This window comes from Mchenga conophoros, linkage group LG3 (assembly GCF_057382185.1).
Source record: "Mchenga conophoros isolate Kocher_MC1m ecotype Shallow Benthic linkage group LG3, M_conophoros_male_GT1.1, whole genome shotgun sequence".
NCBI lineage: Eukaryota > Metazoa > Chordata > Actinopteri > Cichliformes > Cichlidae > Mchenga > Mchenga conophoros.
Window position 1 is genome coordinate 67,420,979 of NC_140528.1, and position 17,319 is coordinate 67,438,297.

At 39.9% G+C, this 17,319-nt stretch overlaps 1 protein-coding gene across 3 annotated transcripts in view; it reads right to left on the bottom strand.

Moving 5' to 3' along the window:
* The window catches only part of arap2 (ArfGAP with RhoGAP domain, ankyrin repeat and PH domain 2), a 167,618-nt gene that overhangs the window by 21,256 nt on the left and 129,043 nt on the right, over positions 1 to 17,319 (bottom strand). For all 3 annotated transcript variants that reach the window (XM_085266827.1, XM_085266829.1, XM_085266828.1), the window contains exons 19-24: positions 11,483 to 11,546; positions 10,753 to 10,916; positions 9,854 to 10,066; positions 9,530 to 9,635; positions 6,310 to 6,457; positions 3,775 to 3,852 (exon numbers count right to left, since the gene is read on the bottom strand). In XM_085266827.1, coding sequence (XP_085122953.1) covers positions 3,775 to 3,852; positions 6,310 to 6,457; positions 9,530 to 9,635; positions 9,854 to 10,066; positions 10,753 to 10,916; positions 11,483 to 11,546 — 773 coding nt within the window. The remainder of the gene's footprint in view (positions 1 to 3,774; positions 3,853 to 6,309; positions 6,458 to 9,529; positions 9,636 to 9,853; positions 10,067 to 10,752; positions 10,917 to 11,482; positions 11,547 to 17,319) is intronic.

The following is a 17,319-nucleotide window of genomic DNA, read 5'->3' on the forward strand; positions in this document are numbered from 1 at the left end:
ACCCAGGAAAACCAAGTTAACGATAAAAACGATAACAAAATAACGCTGAAAACCGATAAAAACCCTGAAAACCATACATTTCACACCTGAGCCTCAACTCTCGCGGCCCGGTACCAAACGACTCACGGACCGGTACCGGTTGGGGACCGCTGCCTTACATTACTTGTTACTTGAAAAAAGTAATTGGCTTACAGTAACATGTGACTAATGCGTTACTGCCCATCTCTGGTGGTGAACCTTCCCAGGAGTGACCAACCTACCAAAAATACTCCAAGAGCATCAATGGCTCATTCAGGAGGTCACAAAAAACGCAGAACATCTGAAGAACTGCCTCACTTGTCTCAGTTAAAGTCAGACTTCATGATTAAACCATAACATAGAGACTGGGAAAAAATGGCATCCACTGGAAAGTTCCAAGAAGAAAACCACTGCTGACCAAAAAGAACACAAAGGAGCATCTCAAAAAGCATCTTCATGATTCCCAAGACTTCTGGGAAATATTCGGTGGACTGACGAGACAAAAGCTGAACTTGTTGGAAGGCTTGATTCCTGTTACATCTGGAGTAAAACTAACTAACTAAACAAACTAACGTACGTTCCATAGTTGATGGAAATATGAGTTCTGTTCTCTATTCATGCCTTGAATCTGAAGAGCAGTTGGGTTATTGCAGCAGGGCAATGATCCAGACACACCATTAGTCGACCTCTGAATGGCCTAAAAAAAAAAAGCCCAAAAAACAAAAACGAAGGTTCAGGAGTGGCCTAGTCAAAGTGTGGACTTAAACCTGTTTGAGATGCTTTGGTATGACCTTAAACAGCCTGTTCATGATGAAAAATCCTCCAATGTGTCTGAATTAAAGTAATTCTGCAGAATCGAGTGGGCCAAAATTCCTCCACAGTGATGTGAAAGACTCACTGCCAGTTATCACAAATGCTTGATTACAGTTCTTGCTGCCAAGGGTGGCACAACCAGTTATTAGGTTTAGGGGGCAATTATTTTTTCCACACAAGGCCAGGTAGGTTTGGATAGTTTTTCTGCCTTAATAAACAAAATCATCATTTAAAAACTGAATTTTGTGTTTACTCAGGTTGTTTTTGCGTAATATTAAAATTTGATTGATGATGTGAAACATGCACGTTTCAGAAATAATCCCCGTAACTCTGACTTTCATTTTTCACTTGCAGAAACACAAAGAGAAGAAGAGAGTTTTCTAATTCAATGTAAGCTATGCAAAATTTTTAAAAAAAGAGTTTTTAAATCTGCCCGACATCAAAGAGGTCAAATTCCAAGTAATGTCTCGCTTGTCGGTACAAATCACAGCACCTTTCTCCAAGTGCTGGAGCTTTAATCCTCTGCTCATCAAATTAAAAAGCGGCAGTGTGAAAAACTAAAAAAGTTAAGTGAAAACGTGAAAATGAATTTATATTTTTGAGATACAGGGTCATAGCTATAGCACCTAATCTGGATTTCTGGCAATGCAGCGGGAGCAGTAATCTGTCTCAAGAGAATTAACAACTAAGTGGGCACGACAAGGGTTCTTTTTTCTTAGATATCTTGAAATTACAGTTACTTTTCTTTTGTCATTTTAATGTGCAGGTGAACTGAGGTCCATTATTGGCTTTGTGCTGGGAGAACTATCGCATTGAAAAGAGGGAAGGAAGCCACTTCTGACTCCTGTGGCCCTCAAATGACACAAAAATTACAGTCATTCAAACCAATGGAGCTAAAGCTGTAATTGTGAAAATGTCACACACAGATATGGGGCCATCTTGCTTTCCTCCTTCCCCTTCATTGTTGTGTATTGGGAGGAATACCGGGACCACTTTACAAACATTACAGCTGTGGGCTGCAAGATAATTAAAGGGGAAAAAACATGCTGATTACTGTAGAGAAAAGGAAAGGGAAGTTTAAATGTTTTAAAGGGTTTTAAGGAGATTATGGAGTAAAGAATGAAGCCATTTCTAATCTCTCTAACCAAAGCCGTCCTCGGCCTGGCTGTAAATGCAAGCATCGATTTTTCAAGTGGCACTTCGAATTTAAAAGGCATGACAATGTCTCGCACCTCATTATATCACTGATTTACTCACTCCCTAAGTCGAACTATACTATCCACTTGCTGGCTGTCTTCTTGCCATTCTTCCTTGAAGACGAAACAGATGAGGTCAGAACCTTCACCTGGAGGGCCCCGAGTCCTCTGAGACAATCGTCTCGTGGTTTTCGAGTGAAAACCCAAGAGCCATTTGTCCTGCAAAGCTTCTTATTCATACTTCAGCTTCTGCCTAGGCTACACACACAGTCGCTCAGTTTCTTCTTTAGACTACAGCCATGCTGGCTGACGCTGTTCAAAGCTCTTTATGATGAAGTGACATGAAAACTGGCATCAACACCCCAGTCAATTTGGTGATTTATCTTACCCCCAATACTTTAGAAGCTATATTCCATTAGATTCAGTTGTACATTATACTTTAGTGCTAATTAACAAAGGTCAGCATGCTCTTATAAAAGTTTTTTGTGAAATCTACTCCTGTGTCTCAGGAGCTTTATTTAGCTGCTTCTCTTTTTAAAGGTTTGCTCGACTTTGCAGAGATGGAAGCAGCACCCACCCGTGCAGGATAAAAATTAATTCTCACATTCTTGAGTTTGTTGATTAATTCCACTCCAGAGGAATCTATAGACTGAATGTTGATGGTTTTTATAATAATGCAACATCATCCTGAAACAGTTGCTGTTTAGAAAAAAAAACAGGATGAATGATGACCGTTGCATTTAATAGAGTTCTGCCCTTTTGGTAACAACCCAGAGCTGAAAAGCAGTTTTTACCATTTTCAGATAGCCTGTTGAAAAAAAAAATGCAACTGAAGTGCTGTTTTTTACATGATGGCTTATGTAAAGCTGAGCCACACATCACTATAAATACACCCCATGCATACATAACCACAAGAGTGGCATTTATCTGTGGGTGGGAAATCTCATCTTTACCAACTTTTTCCATATTTCTAGAAGCGGAGTGCAAGTGGAAGGCGATTCTGCATAACAAAGATCAATATTATGGACATTTCAGTTTACTGCTTTAAACTTTTCACCTTCGTATCAGGCACAGACCGACTTCAATTGCTCTTTAGCTTTTGCTCCACGGTCTGGCAGTGGCCTTTACAGCAAAGCCAGCGAGTGATCATAAACGATCAAACAGAGTCAGTAAAACAAGATGGTTAATGTAACATTAAATGACTTTAAGCAAAGTTTTTAACTTTGCTAAAATTTCAAATCATCCCTAAAATAAACATACCTATTATCTCCGCAGAGAAATGTTCTCCACGCTGACTTGTAATTACACTAAATAATTGCTCTTAATGAAAAAACTAATAACTTTCCTATTTTAAGACCTCCGAATTCACATCCAAAATCAAAACCTCATCCCAATTTTCACCTCCGACGGCTTTCTAATAGCACTTGCTTTCCACTGAGTAACTCTTTTTTTTTCCTCCACAGTTATCTGAATCAAATGTTTTTCTCGGCTGAGGCATCCAGGCATAAAGTACCTGCTGTAAAGGTTAACAGGAACAAAGCCCTTTTTCCTCACCCGCCTGCTCCTGCCTCTCCCTTCATTTCTGCCAGAAAAACAGGAAACCTGTTCAAACGAATCCCACATTTTAGAGTCCCTGACGCACGCAGGCAAATCAATGCACACACACACACACACACACACACACACACACACACACACACTGAACACCCATTTGTGATTTCCATTCGGGTTCTGCGGGTCGACCTACTGTCGTGTCCTTCTTGTCGTTCCAGCGTGTGATGAAGCTATTCTCTCTCTCCATCTGTTGCACCTGGTCTTCACTGACCTGTTGAAAAAGCATCACAAAACACACACGCACACACACACACACACACACACACACACACACACAAACACACGTCAATTCAGACTGAGCCAGAGAAAAGTTTCTAATCAGGTAAACCGCACTTGAGAAACATCATCTTGCTTGATAGAATCCTGCAGCCATTTTTGATGGTCATATTAATTTCAGCGCTTAAATGCGATACGTGGAGGAGCAGATTAAACCTGGGAAAGAGTGGGCTGCTCAGCTAACACTTCTAAAACCTCATTTTGAAAGAGAAAGTTGGCTGCGATGAGTGCTCGACACTGAATACTCTCTTCTTTCATAAAGCTCTGTGTGGGAAATGACTTTTTTTTCTCCAATCCAACTTTTTTTTTAAACATCATTATCATTTTCAGAGAACAATTTCCTTTGTTGGAGTTATACGAGTGGCAGCAAAGATTGGGGTTGAAAATAAAATCCAAACAAACTGGGAAACTCATCGCGTGTATGTGTGTGTGTTTAGGCCTGATAATGGGCGCCGTCGACAGAAGCCACCACAGAACTGGTGCTTTAATTGGCGAAGCGTCTCTCGTTTTATGGTCACACTGAGCGTATTCGGCGCTATTGGGCTCATGATTGGTTGGGCTTAATGGCTATTTGTCATGCGAATGATGGCGTCGCCAACCGATTTGGAGTGAATGAACCTCCTTTTACGTTAGAAAAAGAGGGATCCGGGCGTTCCGAAGGGAATTAACAGTCAGTCGGTGCTGCGTATCCCATAAGCCAGGCAGCTCTCCAAGGGTAACATTGATCCTGAGCTCCCCCCCCTCTTTCCCATCCACACATCAGCAAAGTCAAGCCTGTTGTGGAGATTTGGCAACAACACTTCAGCTCCCCAGATGGTTGTAAGAGAGTGTAAATAAAGTCATGCCTGCAGCTTGGTTTAGATATGCAATATGGTAATATCTGGATACTTTGTTTCGGTTTTTTTACTCAGCCATTGATTGTCTACACATTCATTACAGCTTCTATCCTGTGTTACAGGATGAATGATAAACACGTCTGACACTGACTGTGCGAAACATGACAGCGTTCGCAGGATAAGATCTATATTTTTCCGACTCTTCACCCAGTTTTCAAATGAAGGCCAGATTTTTATCCTTAAAAAAAAGAAAGAAAAGAAAACACCACGCTGCCTTCACGGTGTGGAGAATTCCCAAAATATAGGAATATCATGGGAATACACCCAGTTGGCAACCAGTTAATTGAAGTGCCTTACTGCAAAGAGAGGCGCCACACATGAGTTACACTCAAGTGTGACTCTAATTAATTGCATTATGTTGTCAATCTGTCTGCATTTATAAATTAGATGATAATTACTTGCAAACCTTGGCCAATATGTCTGAGAGTGACTGCTGTCGGTCCGAGTTGGACAACGGTTACCTGGAGCATGTTGGTCCAACTAGGCAACCTGGGTAATTACCCTCCAATCAAAAGTGTGTCATGGTAACTACTGTGTGAAGACATTCAATGCAATCACATGGAAACCACTGATATTTCTTAGTCGCAAGGAGGTCGCGGACAACTTTTAACTTGAGAGACTGATTCATGTAAGATGCATCATATGAAATGTAAACTCCCGTGGGTTTGAAGCTCAGCTCAAAGCAAAGCAGGTCTAAAAAGTGAGGATGTCTTTGCTTCTTCTACAGTTCAAAGTCCTCTGCAATGTTTAAAAGTACAAACGATAAATTCTCTATATATATTAAACCACAAATACAAAGCTATTTATGTCATTTATTACCAGTGTCTGACTATTATTAATCTGCTAGGGTACCTTGTTGTTCATTTGAGGTATAAGAGGATCGTATGGAGGCATCTGCATTTCTTTATATTGTTTAACAAGCAGAAGTCCAGATTATAATCACGTGAGCCAGGCACGAAAGATAAACAGCACATTAACTTTAATCACAGTTAAAAGTTGTTTAACCCAACAACAGAAAACAAGAAACAAGAGAAAAAATGGCCGTTTAGTCCTAAAGATAGCATCAGATATATTGGTGATACCAGAAAGACTCCACACATATAGAAGAGAGCTTTACAAGGCTGGGCTCGTTTTTTACTTCGACCAAACATGTCCTGAACCACAGAGTCCACTGTTACTTTTCTGTTCTAGGTGACCTGTTTTTCCTTTATTAATATAATCTGTGCCACCTGTCTGTGCAGCGTACATTTGGCAATAACACAACGCGGCAATAACCTGAGTTGAATATTACTGAATGTACCAACCGTCTTGTTTTTGTTTTTTGGTTGTTTGTTTTTTTTATAACTTGTGCAATGTGTGTTTATGTTATAAAAACTGGATGTTATCTAAGGTACAAGAGGAAGATCCATGTCAAGCAGCTGAGCTCAGTCCAATCGGTTTTTCGTGGTTATCAACACAAAAGAAAAGAAAACCCCACAAGAACATTTCAGACTTACACTGAAGAGTGTAATGTAGTTGCTGATTAGGTCGTGGACCACACTAATTTCCTGTGTGGTTTGTCCTCGAGTCTGGAACAGGCAGGAGGAGAAAACGGAAGCCAGTTTTTCACTTGGCATGCGGTTCAGGTGGGAGCATTGCTGGATCCTGAATAACAGAGAGAAACATGCTTAGAAAATCCCTTAATGTACCCGCAGGTCGACACGAGTGGCTCATATCTTTTGCTGAATCGCTCTCGTGGCCTCTAAAGCCCACTCATACTACTCGCTGTGGCACGAGCACACAGAGAGCTGAATGAAACATCGGGCCTCGCTCCAAATTAAGCATCAAGTCAATTAAGTCTTCTCTAAACAATCTATATCAAAAGGAGCTAAATCTATCCACTGCAGGTTTCCAAGGGAAATCGAGTGAATGATACACGAAGACAGCAGTGTGCTTATATTTAAAAAACAACATAAGAGGTGGAAGAAGGGGTTTTTGTAGCTGCAGCACAGTATCAAAGTTGTGCAAGCTTTTTCTTTGGTTCTGTATCTTCTGTGTTGTTTGTCTCTGCATTTCCACTCCAGGTAAAACAAACAGTAAATCAGTAGTTTCAGTCCACAACGCGCGAGACGGCTGTAATTTATTACTAGAAATCTCCACAGTTCAAATTATCCAGAGGTGAAGAAGTAGAGAATTCAGCGGTGTAACCAACTGAGGGAAAAATAACAAAAAGCAGCGCACAGCCAGAAATAGCGCCGCTCGTTTTGTAGACCTCAGCTATGTGTTTGCTAATTGCCTGAGTCTTTAATAATGAGCCACACAATCTGTCTCAGTTGAAAAATGCCAGCGCTCGCTAGAAACAATATGGAATTGATTCATCGCTTTCAACCGAAGGACACTGTTACTTCACAAAAACAATCTTTTTCTTCTCAGCTTGGTTTGTTTTTCCCCCACAACAACTTTTCAGTGCATTCACTGTTCAGCAAACAGACTTAATTTGAAAGAATATTTAACAGTATTGGTCAGATGGAGGGGAAAAAAGCAAACAAAAAAAACGGGGGTCATTAGGGGAATAGAGGAAACAATGCAGCTAATCAGCAGGCGACAAGCAGCAACCAGAGGGCCGCTCGGGCCTCATGACCTTTGAACCGCTATGCTCGTTTTGTCTGTGATGCAGAGCGGCCTCTGCAGAGCCACACTTGTTTCATCAGCAACAAGGTCAGATAAGAACATAGGTCAACTTACAAATGCATAATATTGCAAAGTAGCTATCAAAGAATGGGTTTTTAATCCCAATTAGTGCCAACAAGTTGCTGCAAAAGTGGTCGAACTAATTAGGCTGGTTTTGAACTTTGCTGCAGTAAGTAAGAGAAAAACTTGTGCATCACGAAGATGCTGGGTCATGCAGATGTGACCCTGGTTCTCCTTTGACTTTACACTGCGTGAAGATGTTTTCGTGTCATATCCATCTGCTAACAACCAAAAGATGACTAACTGCTACATTGTGCTGCTGGCCCCAGGAGACAGAAGTTGATACCAGTGATAAAAAGTGAAACACTGGATGGCAAAACTTAAGTTGTCTGGCACTCAACTTTGCCTGTGTGTGCCGTGGGCATTTTTTGTTACTGATAACTCAAGGATCCAAATGTCATGTTTGTCTAAGTTCGGGACATTCTGCTCAGACAAAAATAATAATAATAATAATAAACTTTATTTATAAAGCACACTAAAAAACCAAGGGTATACCAAGGTGCTTGACAAAAATAAAATAGGAAAAGGGAGATGGGAGGGAAAAGAGAAAGGACCTGGCACGTATCAATTATAAAAACCTTGACAATCATAAGATATAAAAGTAGTTCACAAGCATAAAAAATGTACCAGCGCACACCAAGTGTTAACTAGGTGGAAAGGCAAGATTAAACAAATAAGTCTTAAGCCGTGATTTAAACAGTGGCATAGAGTCAGACGCCCGGATAGCGACAGGAAGGTTGTTCCATAAGACCGGGGCAGCTACAGCAAACGCGAGACTTCAGCCGAGAACGAGGTTGCTCCAGAAGAATTTGGGTAGCAGATCTAAGTGCTCTGACAGGTGTAACCTGAGAAGCTCATTGAGGTAGCTCGGCGCCAAGTTAAAAATCATCCTAACTGTTAACTAGTCATGATAAGTAAGCATGTTGCAAAACCTCTGCACTCTACATCAATCACAATAATTCAATTCAGTCATAGCGCTGAATGAAGCTTCCCACCCTCAAAAAAAACACAGTGCTAACTCTTTCATGAGCAAATCGCAATGTGTATATAAAAATCATAAAAACCAGCTTTATTTAATCATTTTATTCCTAACAGTTACTATATCTGTGTAAGCTGATGCTACGGCATTTGGACTGCACTTTGCAAAATATGTAAAATACATATAATCCAGAAAGCTATGAGTAATGTTTGAAAGCCAAATCTCAGCACTGACTAGCAACATTAGCTTGCTAACAAATAGGTTCATTTAGCTTTTAGCTGCTAACTAGCTGTGTGCTACTTTTAAACGGCTAAGGCTATCTTCTTAGCATTCAGCACTGTTTTCCCTTCCACTGAACATAATTTTTTAGAGAATGAAAGTTTGTTTAAACACAAACATTTAAATAAAATTAGATTATAGCAGAAAAAATATATACCTCCCTGTGAAGTCTAAGCACAGGTAGGATAAATTTGGTTAGCTAATGCAGCTAATTAGCTTATGAGCTTAGCTGTTTTCCATGCATAAAAACAGCTACAAAAAACTACAGAGAAATAAGGAATCTGGCAAATGCTAGGATTTTCAACAGGTTTATCTGGTAGGCTGATATCCTTCCACTTATTTATGGTTATTAAAAAATAGTCCCTGGTCTCTCTCTCTCTGTCTGTGTCTCACCCACTCTGTCTGCACTGTGTAGGTGCAGCAGTTTCCACTGCTCCATCTGTAGCACATAATTAGTGTGGATAGCGAGCATACATAAATAGAAGATGCATTTTAGAGTACAGGGTTAGTGGTTAGAAACCAGCTCTATCATCTTATTTACTGTGTTGTGTTATTTTTATTAACACAATGTTGTTTAAGTCGTCTTTGCGCCTCGGGTTTCGAGTTTTTAAAAACCCTTAAAGTTTCCCTCCCAGAATGTAAAAGTTGACCTTTGTAATAAAACAGCTTCACTAACACAAATGCTAAACATGTCAGAGCTCGATGCCTGTGATCTCGTGCGTTTTTACCTGTAAAGATGCTGCAGCAGGGCTTCAAGGGTTGACCTGTTTATCTTTGGCAAGCTCTCTATGAAAGCGGAGTACTTCTTCACTCTCTGCCTTTCGCTCTTCTCATCTACCGAACCAAGCAGAGAAGAAATATAATAAAATGAATAAACACAAGTACAAAAGCTTATGTTCAAACACATGCCACAAAAGGGTTTTTACAATATGTTTAAAATTACTCTGCAAATTCACACAGTTTAGCATGGTGGACTTGTGCATTTCTCTCTTTCCTACAACTCTGCAGACTTTATAGTGTTTGACATCCCACATGCCAGAAAGCTCACACACCCAGAGCTGACACCCAGTATGGATAGAGCTCCTTGGTCAGTAGTGCATCTTCTGCCTGAGACAAGAAGCTCTTCAGCGTGTCAGTCACATCCTGAAGTTGGTGCTCCTTCTCCCTCAGCTTCACATTACGGGCATCATGGGTGAACTCCTCCAGGAGGTGAGACACTCGACCAGGATTCCCAGGCCTCTGGTAGACTCCCTCCTGGCACAAACCTGGGTACAGTGTCAGAAGACAGCTGATTAATAAGAAATCGCCACCTTCCTTCTGCACATGTTCTATCCAAATGACAAATAGCTCTGCCGTGTAGCATCTCCAAGAGAAAATGACAGCATGTAGATTTTCTATATGACAGGATGCATTTATAGAAAAGTAAGCAGCCTTATGGACAGTGTGACTTGTAGGATTTAACAACGTTGCATAAGCACATTTGAATCTAAATTGCAGGTGGAATAAAATTGTCAGTGCAAGGTATATTAACCTTCTGTGCCATTTCACAGTCTCACTCAGAGTTAACTTTTATTCCAATCCCTCATTATACAGCACACTACTTACCGTGACACTGTAAAAGTCCACAGTTACCATACATTAACCAAGCCAGGACTCTGTATGATGCAGTTTCTAACTTTGTATGGAGCGTTCCTCTGATTAACAGCAGAGTGCAGTTGTGCTACATTTATTTTCCACACTTCTAAAAATGTTTTTTTAAAAGGGAAGAGATAGGATAATGGCAGCGCATTGCCAGACAACATTAGAAAGCATGAAACTCTCATCGCAACACAGTGCACTGGATGAATCAGCTGCTCAAGGGGAAATCATAATAATAGTAATGCAGAACTTTCTTTTTCAAATTAAAGAAAAACAACAAACTCTTTTAGCTGAGAGATACAATGTAGCTCACCATACTGAGTGACAAAAGCAATGCAGCTGTCGACTATAATAGGAACACCGTTTTTAGTCAGCTGTTGGTCGCCGAGCGCATTGCCGTCTGTGCCAGCAGCCAGTTTGATAGCAGAGTGCCACACGGTGAAATCCATCTTGTTGAAGCCATGAATGTAAACTGTTCTATTTATATATATGTGAAAAAAGAGAGACAGAAACACAGTAATTACTGGTGAAGAATGCCATCCTGTGATTTGCCCGTACAACACGGCGCTTCCTATTCGATGACCTTAAGTTCATATATTTAGAAACGCGCTGCTAAGTCATTAAATTAACAACCGACATGATTAAAGGAATCCAAAGAGCTTCTACAGAACACACGTCTATAAACAACCGCTGGTTTCCCAGTAGGTTTGATCAAAAAAAAAAGAAAGAAAGAAAAAAAAAACCATACAAACAAACAGCAATTAAAGACAAAGTTTTATTGCACAACGCTAAAAGCGAGACTAAACTGGTTGGCTTGTGCGAGGCCTGCGATGCTACGTGCCATCTCACACCTTCTCTCTAACTGAGGCGAGGTTTTAATTACCTTGGATGGTTACAGTAGGTAAGGTGCATTTGGACTAACAAGACAAAAGGCTGAGTTGAAGCTAACAGGACCGCATAAAGCATATTGTTGCTGTATTGCTAATACAGTTCCAATTAGCACAGGCTTTTTTCCTCTCCCTCTCCCCCCCTTAGAGACATACCTTCCACACGCCACCATCAGCAGGACTTGGATCTTGTCCTCACCCTCAGTATGTGTGGAGACAGCTGGAGTGGGGTTAAAAAAAAAGGCAACAAGGTTTAGAAAATGCAGGCATACATTCAAATGAGCAACATCTTTAGAATTATTTGATCTCACTCCAAAGCCTGAGAAAACTTTCGCCATGGAACTTGAGAGGTGATGCATTCATTCATCGGCTCTTAAGTATACATTTGCTGTTTAAATCAGTTAAATAACACCCTGCTAAAATATATCTAGACATATCTGACTGGGCTTTTCAAAGGTGTAGGTATACACTGGGAAAATGAGATAAGTGAGAAAACAGTGCAGTGATGGAAAATGCCAAATGCATTGGAGTTAATAGCGTTTCCTTGTTGTAATGGGAAACATGATTTCAGGCTGTGTGCGAGCGTCTGACGGCCGAGTTAAACAAGCGAGGGAAGTGGGGCGTAAACACTGGTTTCATTTGTCATCAAGGTTTACATAAATTTGGTTGAAATGCAACTAAACAAGATTGCACTGTGCGCAGTATTTAAGACATCAAATAAAAGACAGAAAGGAAAGGAAAACAGATACAAGGTTACTGGCATTCCTCTTTTGCAGAATCAATCTTTTGAAATCGGAATAAGAGTGTATGATCCACAGAAACTGGGCTCAGGGACTCGAGCGCTCTGCCATAATCTCTTCTGGGGCTTCAAACAGCTGCTTGGATCATAGCAACAATCACACGCAGCAGAGAAAGTACAAAAAAAGATATGAGGCTCTGCACAAATCTCCTAGCAACAACATCTGGCACTTTCATCACACTCGAGCACTGGTTGTGCTCACATATATAGACAGAAAGATACAAAATCGAAAAAAGAAGCAGGACTTCACCTTAAAGAACTGTTGAATTTTGGAGATTGGTCTGTACCTCAGTAGAAACACTTGCTATACAATTACATGCTTTGTTACAGAAGATTAAAAATCGGGGGGAAATGAGTGTTTTCGCTTCGTTTCTCCTCACAGAGACAAATCCAGTGTAGAAATCTAGTAAGTAACAGTAAAAATAGCAGCGCTGGCCCCAAACAGCCAATCAGATGGTCAAAATTTTGTGTGTAGTTGAAATTCAGTTTCTATAGTGTGGTGGTGGGCGTATCTACTCACTACTAAAGTACAGATGGATATAAGAGTGTATTTGGTTTCTTCTTGGCTGACTGTATCCATAAAAAAGCTATCCTATACGTGTGCTATAGCTTGTAACAGCAGGGATGTGGCACTCAAAGTGTCCTGCATAGAAATATATAGGAGAATCCATAGTTTACCAACTTATTTAAATATTATTTACTTAAAACCACAGTTACTAAGGCCTAGACACCAGCTGGTGACCACCTAGAAAAATCTGATCACTAAACATATACATTGCCCAACCAATTGGTGGGTGGTTAGTGGGTGTCGCCATGGAAGATGCTAGCTTATCTGTAAAATAATGTATAATGCAAACTGGAAACGGATAATTTTCGACACAAGTAAAACGTATTGCTGCTACCAAAACATTTGAAAAAGTGCAATTTCTCTATGGTAAATGAAGTGGTTCTTATATAGCGCTTTTCTACTCTGAGCACTCAAAGCGCTTTACACACCTTGCCTATGAAGGTAAATGTTCTCCGTTTCCTGTTTGCATTGTATTTTTCACTACTAGTTGGCAAGTAATTTGCGAGTGTTTGCAGACTAGCTGAGATCTTCCATGCAAACTATTGGTGACCGCGGCAACCTACTGAGGACCAAAAAAAATCACAAGGTTTTCAGTACAGCGCTGTGCACTTCTGTGTGACCAGTTTCATGCTAGCGACTGCAAGCAATCAGTCGCTAACTGGTCAGGAAATATACATGTTTACCAAGTGACCAGTCTCTACCAGGCCTGTGTTAAAAGGGCAGCAACCTCTGGCAATGACTCATTTTTCCCTAACTACCGGTTGTTGCCAGATGGTCCCCAACAAGACTAGTTCTCTGTGATTGAGGACTGAGGTACATGATTTGAGCCTGACCAATTTATCAGCAGGCTGCTGTTATTGCTATTACTTTCTATTGGCCAATTTGAAAGTGAAAGTTTTAAAAGTAAAGAGCTTCTGTTATGTGTTGATGTTGCATAGTTTTCCCACCGGAGGGCACTGTGTAACACATGTTTTTGGAACACCACAAACACGGTAAGCAGCAAAATCAGGCAAAGCATACACAAGTATACACAAGTATATAAATAACATATACGTTTTATGAAAATCCATAGATACTTTGGAGTATTGGATTTTTAATTAATCAAAAATCAATCATTGTATTTATTTAGGACTCTGGTAGAATAAGCTAAGGGTGATGGACTGGTTGGCACACAATGTTAAGTTAATGCTGTGTACACAGAGGAGGAACATCATTTGGAAGATAAACACTTTCAAACTGCGTTTTGTGGGAAGGTTTTTGCATCCCGGTGACCTCTGAAATAAAACTTATGGCTCTCGCCTCATTGATTTAGGCAGGAGCTCGGTCCTAAAATAACTGTTCGATGGCAATAAGCTGGCTGCTGACGGGAAAGACGTGCTTCTACAAGGACTGCTGGTTACTTTAACTCAACTTTAGAGTGTCCTTCACACTTTGTTTCTCCAGGATTAAACAAACAAGATATAATCTATAAATTGGAAAGCTATACAAGTCGAGTTATATTGATTTTCTACCTTTTTCTACCCTTTGCTTTCAGTCGTGCTAAAACTAACCCCACTATTAATCTGGTTCAGTCAGACTCTCGGTACCCTGAGGGGAAAAAAATAAGAATTCCTATGTGTGTAGTTTATTCTTTGTGTGAAATATCCATAACTGTCATTACTTTAGAGTGACAAGAAAAAAACTTTTCAATTTCCTCTACTGAATATTTAACAGACTGATCAATAATCTGTACAGACACAATTCAATTTGTTGGGACAAGCGAGATAGACGACTGGTAAAAGCATTACACATCACAGTGTTATTTTGGCTAGCAAATCCTTTGTACTCGTATAGGCCTTTGTATGTTGAGCTAAACAGCAAAAACTATTAATCCCCAAAAGTCTCTCTTAACAAGTAATTTGCTTTTTATTTTCTTTGGCAGATTTTCAAGGGCGCAGTGTTTCATTCTGATCCAAGCAACAAAAGGGGAAAGCAAAGAACTTCAGAGACTGATATTGACTTGAGAGAGGTTTATTAACAGTGTTATCAGGTAAATGTAAAACACTTGTCATAGCCGTTTGAACAAACACACAGCAATCCTCTTTTATCCATCTTACAGCTCAGTTGGAAATTTTTTATTACTTAATATGTTTGTGTGATAAGGAACTAATTCTGCGGCCTTGTTCTCTCTTTAATTTGCGCTGAGCTTCCTGGAGGAAATTTTCATTAAGTTTTTGTTCACAAAATGTGAGCAATTTTAAATCCACATTTCCATTAGCGCATTTTGATTCCCCTTTTTATTTTTACAAGTATTATGTGATAAGCTCACAATATGACCGTCCCACCTCTGCAGGGCTTCGGGTCTGATTACACACGGTGGTGTTTTAGGAACTGAGCTGTCAGTAAATACAACTGGAAAGAAAGAAAGTGGATTGTTTTTATTTTTTCCCTGTACTTGCAACTCCTGCTGGTTGTCTATGGCATGGAAAGATACTGTAAATAAAAGTCTGTTTGTCAGACTATTTATATGTTTTAGAAAAATGACTCATCTCAGTCATACAATAAAAGATGAGCATAGCTATCATGAATCAGACTGTAGGATTGATAACACTGCATGCTTATTGGCTAATGACTTGCAATTGACAAGTTGGTAGCCACTGATCTCGACTTATCTTCTTTCTGACTCAAATACTGACCAACACTTAAAAATTAACTTTATGTTTTATTCAATATGAACTGTAAACGACTCAAATCATCAGGATCGTGTTTACTGAGCTCACTAAGCAAGAGAGTAGAGGGCCCTTTTTCCATATACTTCTATGCAGCCAAAAGGCTTTGCAACTAGAGTTGTCGCCCCCTGCTGACCATTAAAAAAATGCAGGTTTAAGGGACTTCCACAAGCTATATTCATCTTTTTTACTGTCTGTGTCTCAATCACTGTTATAGCATACAGATATTCATTTTGAAAAATATGGAACTATTTACAGTAGAGCTGGGCGATAGAACGATAATGATATGTATCGCGATATAACTTTTACTCGATAGAGAAATTAAGCTATCGCGATAGACCTCGCCGCTCTTGTCCTCTTAAAAAAAAAAAAGAAAAAAGGTCAGCCGATCCAAATTAAGTAGCGCAGAGCCGAACCAATCACAGCCGCAGCGTCACGTCGCGTGACTTGTTACGTACAGCACAAGTGCCAAGCCGCACGTGTGTTTGTTTGGGAAGCAGCCAGCGGGTAACGGAGGAAATGAGTGTGCCGACTAGAAAAATCAACCGAGCGTGACCGAAGAGAAAACAGATGATGGTTCCAATGCCGGAGAGATTGTCGAACGGAAGAGCCATAGAAGTTCCGTAGTTTGAAGGTATTTCGGCTATTTCAAGCCTGACAAAAAACAGAGTAGCGTGCACTGTAAATTGTGCCGAAAGCAAGTCTGGAAATACAATAAACTGGTGCATGCGTCACACTGTGCGCCACGTTATTGTTTCGGTGAAATGAATTTCTACAATACTGTTACTGTTAATTCTACTCTCTGCAGTGTTTAAATGCTTACATATACACACAGTTACTGTCCGTCCACACATACGACTCGGTTCTGCTTCTATGCCGCAGCTTTGTTTACTTTTTCCCACCGAGGCTTCTAGACTTCTGATTGGCCAACATTTCTGCACGGTTAGGAATCTAGCGCCACTTGCTGCTTTGGCATGTTCATAGCAGCGTTTTCCTTCATTTCTCCCTTTATGTGTGGACGGGATTATTTTTTAAAACGAAAACGGAAAATCTCAGTTTTCAAAAATACCCGTGTACGTGTGGACGTAGCCTCAGTCTCTGACTGGAAGCGCTAATTCGTCATTCGGCTTTTGTCAGACTAAAGTAACTGTTAAAAGTGTTTGAAAAGCTCAGCTATACAACAAGGAGAGATTGAGAATTTCCTTTTAGTTCTCAGTTTATTTGATATTGACAAAAGTTAGTCAGTTTTGTCTGTTCTTCTGTAAAACAAACTAAGATTTATTTTTAGAATTAATACTTTGTTTCTAAGTGGAATTGACAATTTAGTCTGTTTCGTTTGTTCTATTTTGAAACTTAAACGCTTTAGCGGCTGCCTTTTGTGTAGTTTGCAATATTTGCCTTTATTTATCTGAAAAAGTCTCATGTTCCTTAAGTACATCTACCCTGTTGAACTTATTATGGGAAATAAATATTTAAAAACAAGCTGCTGATTATTTCACATTTTACTTGTGAGCAACGGCACATTTAAATCTTACAAATATAGTTATTTGGCTTATATCGTGATAGATATCGTTATCGCCTGAAATGAAAAAAACATATCGTGATATGAAAAAATCTCATATCGCCCAGCTCTAATTTACAGTAAAGACAATAAAGCGGGGTATTATTTGGGGTGTGGTTACTTTGTGATCGGCAGGTACCTACTGTGTGACTGTGCAATATGTATGATTTCTGTGTTTGGTTTACTTATCACACGTGATGGCCAGTTTCAATTTCTTCAGTCGATTTAAAGGTCACTTTTACTGGCTACTAAAAAAAAGGTTCACAATTTTATGATGCTTGTCACACCGGCAAAAAAGGTTTGCGATATCCCTGCAAGTAGGAAAACCAGTGGTCAACAAGCGATTGCACTCATTTG